This window comes from Vigna angularis, chromosome 1 (genome assembly GCF_016808095.1).
Source record: "Vigna angularis cultivar LongXiaoDou No.4 chromosome 1, ASM1680809v1, whole genome shotgun sequence".
In the NCBI taxonomy this organism is placed as follows: Eukaryota; Viridiplantae; Streptophyta; class Magnoliopsida; order Fabales; family Fabaceae; genus Vigna; species Vigna angularis.
Genome location: NC_068970.1, coordinates 23879558 through 23890850, shown reverse-complemented (window position 1 = coordinate 23890850; position 11293 = coordinate 23879558). Strand labels below are relative to the sequence as shown.

The window sequence follows — 11293 nt, the reverse complement described above, 5'->3', positions numbered from 1 at the left end:
GATGATTCTCCACACCAAAACATGGGAAAGAAAACATAGAAAGAGACAAGGAACTTAATATATACTAAAATAATCAAACACTGATGGCGAGCAACTTTTCGAATACTGATCAAACGTAACCCCCCTCTAAAACACAATAAGAAACAACTAATAACATCACTCTAGATTATTTTCCCTTGGCGAAAACATTCTCTGCTATTTGGTTCATCAGTGCGAGAACAAACAGAGATGATCAAAGTGAAAGCAAGAAGAAAAAAAGCTTAAAGCCCGAAAGCCTTTTAAGCTAAAGATGATTTAATTGGTTTGTGGTGGTGTTTCATGCCCTACACCAGGGCTATGACCGGGACTGGTGGGGCGGTAGGCATCACTACCACCTCCAATGGTATCACTGTTTGGTTTATTCCAAAAAACTGAAGGAGCTTGTGGACTCCGAGGTATTGTTGGTGTTATCTGAATGTTGTTCCTTGACGCTTCAATTGAGTCAAAGTTGTGTTGCAGAATAAGGAAGACAAGAAAGGTTAACATGATGGTTTTTGGTGCCATGAAATGAAACTGAGTAGAACACAAGACAAGGTTACTGAGCTAAACCCTTACTGACTATAGCGTTATATATTGCTTCAAGAGCAACTTACTGAATGATCTGGATGAGCGAGATGAGAGTGGTATTTAACAAGACTTCCTACTCCTATAGGGCTTGCAACTTGAAGCATTAACTATGGTTTTATGCACATGAAGATGTCCTGTAAATACTATTGGAAATGCAGGAACATATACAGAAGAGTAAGCATTAATGGGAATATATCCAAAAGAAGTTAGTTCAGCATTACCTGGATCCTGATAAATAGCTAATTTCTGCAACATGATAGAAATGTTAATTAACAAAATGGTTCTTCCACTAAGTAAAGTATGGATTACCTGATACATACATCTTCTATCTCATCCCCCGGTTTTCTTCGTTTTCATTCTCTAACTTGAGCACGAGATGGAAATTGGTAGAGTGTTGCGAATTAAATATTGCTCTCAATTTGCTTGAAGTGCAGGCTAGGTCACTCCATTTTGGTTGTTGTTCAGAATGATAAAGTAAATAAGCAGAAGATCAGATATTGGAACAAGAGTAATGATTAATATCGCGAGTAGGTCGAGCACTCCAAAATGTAATTAAATTATATGTAAATATGACGAATTTCACCTTATATTAAAAATGAATATACGACGGTATATAACTTTTAATGTAATTTACAATAATTATTTGTTAAATAAATTAAATATTTGAATCATAACTGAATGAATTATTGTGATTCAAATCTAATTTAATTTTATAAAATCGATAAAAGCAGCTTCCTCTTTTACATATTATAATCACATCAAAAAATAAATATCTAGATATAAAATTGGATAATAAGAACTTGATTAGGATAAATTTTATTAATGGAAAAATAAAAAAAAATTGCCAACAAAATAACAATTATTGATAAGTTTTACTAACAAAAAACAATTCACAAATTTATTGATAAATTTTATCAACAAATTTAAGATTTTAATTATCGACATATTTACATTTTAATTATCAATAGGTTTAGGATTTTAAATATTGATATTTTTATTGGTAATAAATTCGTTAAGTAAACTTTAGTAAAAGTATAGAAATTTTATTATCTATAAGTAAATTTAATTGATACCTATTTGTAAATGAGCTTTAAAATTTCTAATTTAATATTAATCATGTCATTGTAAAATTTGTCAGTAAATCTATTAGTAGTTGAATTATTTGAAAATTTGTTGAAAAACTTTTCACTAGATAAATTTGTGAAATTTTGTTGAAAATTTTGTTGGAAATTCGTCGATAAAAATAAATATTAATTTTCTAGTTAAATATGATTAAATATGATTTATAAATTAAATGAATATGAGTAAGAAGAAGAGAAGGAGAAAGGGAAGAAATAAAAAAAGAAGAAGAAAGAAAAGGATAAAAAGGATAACGAGGGAGAATCATAGGATGTGGATGTAGCAACCACGTAACAATGATGATGACAAAAGGTGACAAATGAACAAGATAAAGGTAAAAAAAATATAAAGAAAAAGAAAATAATAAAAAATGAGAAGGAATAAGAAAAATATCAAATCACAATATTTGTGAATGAATTTTATTAGTGAAAAAAAAATTCTCCAAACTCAACCATAATTATTAATAAATATTTATTGATAATTAGTTACAGATGAATTTAGATCACGAGCACTACAACAAAACATAGAATTACCGACGGTTTTTTATCGACGGACTTAGTTCCGTCGGTAAATGATGCATTACCGACGGCTTTTACCGACGGATGCAAAAAAATGTATTTTACCGACGGATATGGGCCTTCGGTAATTACCGACGGCCAAAAGCCTTCGGTAAAGCCGTCGGTAAAAAGAGCGGCAAAATTCCCTCCCATTTTTTCACTCTCTCTAGACAAAGTTTATACATTTTTATCACTCACAAATCGCTTCCTCTACTATATTTCTCACCTTTTCTCACCTTCTCTGCCCCCATTTTTCTCTGCTGTGCAACCATCTTCCCACACTGTCACCGGTGCCGCTGGGAGAACGCCACCGCAGCCTTTGGGAGGACGCGACCGCTGCCATGGGAGGACGCCACCGTTGTTGTGGGAGGACGCCGCCGCTGCTGTGGGAGGACGCCGCCGCTGCTGTGGGAGGACGCCGCTGCTGCTGTGGGAGAAGTGCCGCTGCCGTGGGAGAAGCGCCGCTGCCGTGGGAGAAGCGCCGCTGCTGCCGTGGGAGAAGCGCCGCTGCCGTGGGTGAAGCGCCGCCGCCGTCACTGGAGAGCACCACCGTTGCCATGGGAGAACACCACCGTGCAAGCTTCACTGCCATTTGGGATTTTTTCAATTTTAGGGTTTCTAAAACAATTAAAGAACCGAAGTGTAGCCTCTGATTTTGGTTTTGGAATGAATAAAATTGTTGTTTTGGTTTAGGAATGAAGAAATTTGGGTAAAAAAAACTGAAAAACGAAGGATACAGGAGAAGGGGAAAGAGGAAGAAGATGAACCAGATCGACGTATTTACCGAAGGCTTTTGGCCTTCGGTAAAGCCTTCGGTAATTACCGACGGCCACAGGCCGTCGGTAATTGTTAGCGACAAGAGATTTACCGACGGCTCGATGGCCGTCGGTAGGCCGTCTGTAAATGTCTTTTTCCGACGGCTTTTGGCTGTTTCCGAGGGATTTGGGCCTTCGGTAATACCCTTTTTTTTTTGTAGTGGAGTGATTACCAACCAATAATTACTAATATGTCATAGTTAATTATCAACAAAATTTTTATTTATCAAAATTTTTTACTAACAAGTATTTTATTAATAAATTGTTTGTTATTAATAAATCATCAATTTTCTTTCATTGACAAATTTTATCCATTAGTAAATATTATCTTTCTTAATGAAAATAATACATTAAAAGAATTAAAACACATAAATAAAATCCAAAACCATAAAAATAATTTTTTTTCAAGGATTGAAAGTAAAATAAAATAATAAAATCCAATTATACAAACAATTATACAATTCAATTAATATGAGAGTGAAAATAAATTATATTGACTTGGGAGTTTGACTTTCAAAGAATTTTGTTGAGTTGTGAATGAAATATTTATATAACTTCTTACTTGAAAGAGTGTATTGAATAGATAAATTTAATAATATATATTAAATAAATATAATTAAATAAATTTAATATTATACATTAAATTAATATGTTCATAAATTTATTTATATTTTTTACGAGTTAATTTTACATATTTTTTATATTCTTATAAAATCTATTATTGTATATATTTTATCTTTTATATTTTACAATATATTAATTTTTAAAACCTATAAATAGTTTTTATATTACTTCTATTTAAAATTTAATTATAAATTTAAATATATTTATTATTTATTTCTTCAATTTTTAAATATATTCTATCAACATCAACTCATCCATAGATAGTGTTTAAAACTAGTAAAAATAATAAAAGTAATGTACACTGAAGTTATTAATAAACATAACATGACTGCTTTAACAAATTTCTAATACCCTTATGGTAACACATTCCAATCAATTTGGGCCATTACATAACAGAGGCCCATTTCTATGCACGTGCATGTATCGATTGGCATCACTTCACTCTGCTCACCAAAGTCTGCAGCTTCTCTGTTACACAATTACACAACACAAACTCAACTTTCTTCCTTACTCGCGAGTCACTGAACACTGCACTCAACCAATCCAAAACACTCTCCAAACAAAACCCCACACCATTCCCTTCTTCACAACGAATCTCCAATTCCCATTTTTCTATCCACTCCTTCCAATTTCCTTCGTCAACCCAAGCCACTGCTTCCACCGTTTCAACGCAAAATTCAAGCATTCTTGAAGAGCCCTTCCGATGCGCCTCACCGGACCCATTGATCCATGAATCGTAAAATGGAGGCAGTGGCTGAAAACCCCGCAAGGTCGACGGGGTTAAAGTACGCATCCATAAACCCTAACAAACCTCAACCATCCCCAATTCCCAAACCCAACCAATTTCCCTCCCACCTCGACGCGCCCAACGTCTCGTCTTCCGCTCGTGCCCTTTGTGACATCCTCACACGCGCCTCCCCTCACGACATCGAAACCGCCCTCTCCTCCTCGGGAATCGATCCCGAGGAGGACCTCGTCAAAGAGGTCCTCAAACTCTCTTACAACTACCCTTCCTCCGCCGTCAAGTTCTTCCGGTGGGCCGGGCGAGGCAAAAAGCACCCGGCTCATACCTGGAACTTGATGGTCGACCTGCTGGGTAAAAACCAGCTTTTCGAGCCCATGTGGGATGCCGTCAGGTCTATGAAACAGGAAGAGAAACTTTCTCTCTCCACCTTCGCTTCCGTCTTCCATAGCTACTCCGCTGCCGGTAGGTTTAACGAGGCCGTCATGAGCTTCGACGTCATGGACAGGTACGGCGTCAAGCAGGACGTGGTGGCCGTTAACTCGCTCCTCAGCGCCATTTGCTGCGAGGACAACCAAACATCCGTGGGCGTCGAGTTTCTCGAGAGCATCAAGGCGAAGGTGTCGCCTGACGGCGACACCTTTGCCATTCTTCTCGAAGGGTGGCAAAAGGAAGGCAATGCTGCTAAAGCTAAGATCACGTTTGGTGATATGGTGGCTCAAATTGGCTGGAACAAGGACAATGTTGCTGCCTACGACGCGTTTTTGATGACCCTCTTTAGCGCTGACCTCATGGATGATGTTGTCAGGTTCCTTCAGGCTATGAAGGACCATGGTTGCTTCCCAGGTTTGAAATTCTTTACCAACGCGCTTGACGCTCTTGTCAAGCGAAACGACGCCCATCACGCTATCCCTATGTGGGATGTGATGGTCAGTGGCGAGTTAGTGCCTAATTTGATCATGTATAATGCCATGATTGGGTTGCTCTGCAACAATGTTGCTATTGATCACGCCATTCGCCTGCTCGATGAGATGGCTTTCCATGGCGCTTTTCCGGACTCCCTTACCTACAACATGATCTTTGAGTGCTTGGTGAAGAACAAGAAGGCGCGTGAGACGGGGAGGTTCTTCGCCGAGATGATCAAGAATGAGTGGCCCCCTACCGGCCCTAACTGCGCTGCCGCCATTGCAATGTTGTTTGAATGTGATGATCCCGAAGCAGCGCATGAAATTTGGAGTTATGTTGTTGAGAATCATGTCAAGCCGCTTGATGAGAGTGCGAATGCCATGCTAGTTGGACTTTGTAACTTGAGTAGATTCTCGGAGGTTAAGAGGTTGGCTGAGGATGTGCTTTATAGAAGGATCAAGGTGTATGAATCTACAATGACTTTCCTGAAGGATGCCTTCTATAAAGAAGGTAGAAGTGCAAGAGACAAATATGATAGTATTTTTAGGAAGTGGAAAGCTCATGTCCAGTTGTAATCTAAAAATTAGTTGCTTTTCAACCTTTGTTGCCAAAGACAGGCAGGTTATACTTGTTCTTGACTGTTTTTGATGGCTAAAGTGGTGTTCTGCAACTATTATCATATTCACTCCATGATTGCCTTTCCCTGTGATAATCTTTGTGGTAGTAGTTATATTTCTTGGCTAATTCCTTTTCTTCCACTTATTTTAAATATCTGTTTTTGAGCTTGTCATACTGCACTTTAGGATCAACTTTAATAAATCATGAACCATCGGCGGTTTGCATGCAAATTTCTAGAGTTAGTTTTCATGACGGGGTGCTCATAATATATAATATTTGGTAGAACTTAAATGCTCTCTGTAAATATTTTCACTTGGCTTGCCTCTCCATGTTTTGGTTCACATTTGTGGTGCAGGCTGTTCTTGTTGGCCTTTTCATTAAAATCATGCATCTTATGACAAAGTTTCACATTGAGTTTCCTTGTTTCATGTTTCTACATGGTTATTTTACTATCTATGTATTTGCATGTCAATTTTCTGTCATCACATTAGAGGCCTTAAAGCTTATGGATTGTTACCCTGTGGGAGATGGGGAAGAGGAGCAAAAGTTCTCCACAGTATAGAGATATGGGAACAGGGATCATAAACCTCACTTGGCAAGTCTCCAAATATTTTAAAAAACAAGATCATCCGTACTCTTATTTCTGTTTATATCCATATATAATTGACAAGTTATCTTTTCTCTTGATATTGAGTGTATAATGTGGTTTTTGATAATTTATGATTATAATTTATTTTCTAATGTTGGAGATTCGCTCACTTAGATAGACATTCCTTATCCTACTAAATGAAGTCAGTTGTATGGATTCACATGTTCTTACTGGGTTGGTAAAGGCCAAATTCTCAGGAATGTTGGTCATCATGGGGCTGCTCTTGACAATTTTATCAATGTTTTATTTTGGTCTTTCTCTCTCTCTTTTCATCACCAAAGACCATGCAACTATTCCTTAGTGGTGTTGCCAGTGACATTTTTCCCATATTCAAACTACCTTATTTGAATTTTTATCATCCTTTTCTCAATTGGTACCACACCAATAAATCCTTGTATTATTAATTAATCGTTTTGTATGTTGTCCTTTCTTGTGTGACCACTCTCATTTATCGTAAAATTTTATTGCTGCTACCCCATATTTTTCTTTCGGTGTCCCCTTAACTTCAACATTCACAAACATTCTTCGTACATGCATAAGTAAAGATTGTGAGAAACCACATTGGTTGGCACAAGTGGTAGTGACTCGTGTCCTTTAATCAAGTGATTCAGGGTTCAAATCCTAGTGATACCACTTTTCGTATGGAATAAATCATGTTTGGAGGGAAATACCCACCTTGTATGCACTTAAGGTCCCAATGATAGTCATTGTTTACGGTGATGAATTAATCCGTACCACTTTTACCATTTTATTGTTTTTTCTTATTCAGTTCTTTCAAAGGTTTGTATGGAAGTCGAACTGTGGGTATGTTCAGTTGCAAAACAAGCTGCTCCTGTCCTGCCCAAACCCCCTTCCTTTGCTATAGAATAATCATGCATAGAATAATCATGGGATATTCTCTTTTTCACTTCCTGCATAGGCTAATCTCATTCCTTTCTCTAGGCATGGCTTATCAATAAAGAACCCTGCAAACGACTGTTGTTTCCTTTACATTAAAAAGTTCTTCCTTTTTATACTAGTGTTTGTGGAATGAATTGCATTCTATGTCAATACAACAACTACAAAACTTGTTCCTACTAGGCGTGATTGGCTACATAAATCAAGAAAATTAATCTATAGAAAAAACTATTGATTTCGATGTATTAAATAGTTTTTATAGATTTTCTCAGTCCCTTCTTTAATCTGTTAGATATTTGCTTGTATATGCTTAAATTTAACTCTCAATTTTTGGTCTTGGAGACAGGCATGTTTTGCTTGTTCTTGAAAGTCTCAGTTAGCTTTACCTTTCTTTCGAGCAGTGTTCTATGAGTTTCATTGTTTTCACTCCATGGTAGCCTTTCCTTGTGGATAATTAGTTGTCTATGCTGTCTTTTTGTATAATTCCTTTTATTCTCCTTATATTAAAATGATTATGATAATATTAGGCTGATCACACTCGGCTACCTACGATGAACCAAGGGGTTCGTGAATTATATGGGATTTGGGGCTGTTTTTTCTAAATTAAGAAGTCATGATAGAATAATCATAATCATTATAAAAAATTATTATTATGACTTTCATGTAACTATTTGCGTTTGACTATCGGTTTATGATTGTCAACCCAGTCCTAGCATTTTCTCTTCAATTTGTTTTTCGTATTTTTTGTAGGAGGGCAGTTTTCGTGGGCTTTCATGAAAGTTGTGCATGCTTGCTTAGAGCAAACCTGCAGATTAAGTTTCCTTACGTGGACATTTATCATCAGTGCTTTGATGCAAGTGCCTCGTGCTTATACTCTATTAGATTTTTGTGCATATGTTATTGATAGCATTGCCTTGTTGGTGTAAGTGGGGATTCATGGTACTAGAATTGTGGTCGCAAGATCAAAGTTTTCATGGTTTCTACAACTGTGTCGACAACCGGAATCTAAAACACTCGGACCACAAAGACCCGAAGTGGAGAGAGTTGAATGATAAAATTATCTTAGGGGTGGTATGGGCCATTACGACGGTTTTCATTTTTTATTTTTTTCTTGGCTGTTTCATGCAATTAAATTGTTTCAAATATGATTTTTTAAAAGAATTCTCTGAACATTGTTAGTTGGTCATGGGGTTTTCTACTTTTGAGGCCGCTTGATTGACAATTCCAAAGAGATACACCTTGCTCAACTATTCTTTTTACAGTATGTGCATCATTGAAGGATTTTCTGTAGTCATGTGATAGTTAACTATTGGGTATGTTTATTTGGATCATAATCTGCCCTCTTCCCCTCCTCCTCCTGGGCTCTCATTCACAGAATCTAGGTACTTCTGAATCAAAATTCATGGATTATTCCCTCACTCGTCCTCTTTTGCTATTTCTCATTCCTTGTTCTAGCGATGGCTTGATCATCAAAGAACCCAGGGAAAGCTCTGTTCTTCCTTTTAATTAATATGTTCATCCTTTTTATTCTAGGTTTTGAGGAATGAGATTGTATTCTATGCCAATGAGGTGACAAGATTGTGGATCTTCATAGAGGGATATTGTGCATATTGCTGAGTGCTAACATCCTATATTCATTTTTTAGTCCACTTCCTCCGTATTTTTACTTTGCTTGGTTCATTCATCTCCCAAATATGCCGTAATGCTTAAAAAAGGCTGATATGTTTGATGCAAATTGTCCATAGATTTGGTAAAATTGAGGGAGATATTTTAGAATTTAATGTGATTGAAATTTACTCCTTTATTGAAAGAAGGTCCATATAGTTAAACCAAATAATTCTGGGATCTCGGAATTCATAAACACTCTTGACTCATCTAATGTAGAGCGTGCTAGTAACCTGCTACAAATTGAGAGTATATTGTGTTGATAATTTCTTTTATGATTACTGTCTGCAATCTATGGTTCATCTTTTCCTCACATTTAGCTCATTTACTGTATGCACAGAAGGGCAAATATGTTATTGGTCTTAATTGTTTTTTGGATGGGAAAAGATTTGTGAAAGGGAAGACTATAATTTCTAGGCCAGGGCTTGCCACAAGATTTAGCATGGGCTTCTGCTGCCTACTTATAAATAGCTGACCAAGATGGATGGTTATCAAACATAAGCTGTTCAGGAAAGTGTCCCCGGATCCTTACCAACACCTGGTGGTGAGTGCTTCTGTTTATTACTTTCACTTGTACTTACAGATGTTCCTTGTCACATGGTGACATGTAAACTTTGTATAAATATTATATATATGCTTTAAAATTTATTACAAATGGTTGAAGCATAGCTCAAACTTAAATCAATTGTTATTCTGGTATATTTTTGTTTACATTAGTAGAGATATCAATTATTAGCAAAACGAAGCACAGCTTAAGATGATAATTGTATTCGTTATACCTAACAGAAGCACTTCTTTAATACAGAGAACTGTGTAAATAATTTATATATTTACTATTGTTACCAACTATAGGACGTTATTGGTTGTTAGGATAACAGTTTACCATTAAAAGAAGGTTATTGCATTTTGCTAAAAAAGAAATAGTTATCGCATTTGATTGTTGTTGTTTTGATGCATAATCTCTACTTTTAAGACCGCTTGTTCTGTTTGAAAAATTTAGTTTTTCTTCTAAATATGTGAGAAACATGTATCATTCGAAAGACCTTGTACTTTTTACGACTGGGTATAAAATAACTATCCGCCAACAATGAATTGTTGGATTCTTGTGGCTTGACGACATGTTAATGTCGATCTTTCTATGTCATAAAATAAGGTGTCAAAAGTGAATCAGTTGAATTAAAAATAGGTTAACTTAATCTCATTTACTTTTTGGTGAGATTCACTATAAATCCGTGGGTGAGGTGGGTTAGATAATTGACTTAGTTAAAGTTTTTATATATTTTTTTAATTTATTTTATATATTTAATGAAACACTTTCAAAATAGATTGATTCACTCATCTATTTATAGCATTATAATTAAAGTATTATTTATTTCATTATTATGAAAATAATAAGTGAAAATAAAAATATTAACTTATGTAATTAGAAAATAAAATAAATTAAGCAATTAAATCATTTGAATAATATTTTATTTTTTAAAAAGATTACATAATTACATTGTCAATTACATAATTAGAAGTAGTTAACAATTACAAATTATAATAAAAGGTGATAAGGTTTTTGCTGGCAGGTTATGAGTTCACCATTTTAACACTTCTAATCATACATAAATAAACATGCTTTCTCTGTTACAATAAGAAAAATATTGATAGGAAAGTAGCATTAATCAAATTGTGGTAAATCCCAAAGATGGATATAAGATAGCCATTATAAATGGCTTGTTATGCATCAAAGTGTTATGAATGAAGTCCTTCAGGGTTTATTTCTTATCATATCACAGATCTTTTATGTTCTATGTAGGTGCCGTTTTCGTTTACATTTATTGAAATTGATAAATTTAAAAAAAAAAAGTTATATAAATGATAAAGTCTTCTCATCCTTAAATATTAAGTTCACATCCCATTTCTTTTGTTGTACCTTTTTTAGAAAATGATATCTTTAAGAGTAAAATGTTGTCGTTGTAATTTATACACAATAAAAATAAACTTTCTTTGCATGAAGGGGTATAAATAATGCAAATGCGACTTCCTTTTAGACATGTTAAAGTGGGCTAAATCTACTTGTATAGATTGTTTTATTATGATTTGAGTTAAA

General features: G+C 35.3%; 1 protein-coding gene across 4 annotated transcripts; it reads left to right on the top strand.

The window, feature by feature from the left end:
• The first annotated feature begins 4035 nt into the window (after window positions 1-4035).
• Window positions 4036-10031, top strand: LOC108320985 (pentatricopeptide repeat-containing protein At1g77360, mitochondrial). Of its 4 annotated transcripts, none has more exons than XR_008249870.1 (3): window positions 4036-5879; window positions 8284-8604; window positions 9539-10031. XR_008249870.1 is itself a non-coding variant. In XM_052879017.1 (3 exons), the coding sequence occupies exons 1-3, from the start codon at window positions 4451-4453 to the stop codon at window positions 9591-9593; spliced, it is 1587 nt and encodes a 528-aa protein (XP_052734977.1). In that variant the 5' UTR covers window positions 4036-4450; the 3' UTR covers window positions 9594-10031. The 4 variants fall into 4 exon arrangements, 3 of the variants coding, with proteins under 3 accessions (XP_052734977.1, XP_017408083.1, XP_017408091.1); XM_052879017.1 differs by having other exon boundaries at window positions 8284-8386; XM_017552594.2 differs by having other exon boundaries at window positions 8284-10031.
• The last annotated feature ends 1262 nt before the right edge of the window (window positions 10032-11293 follow it).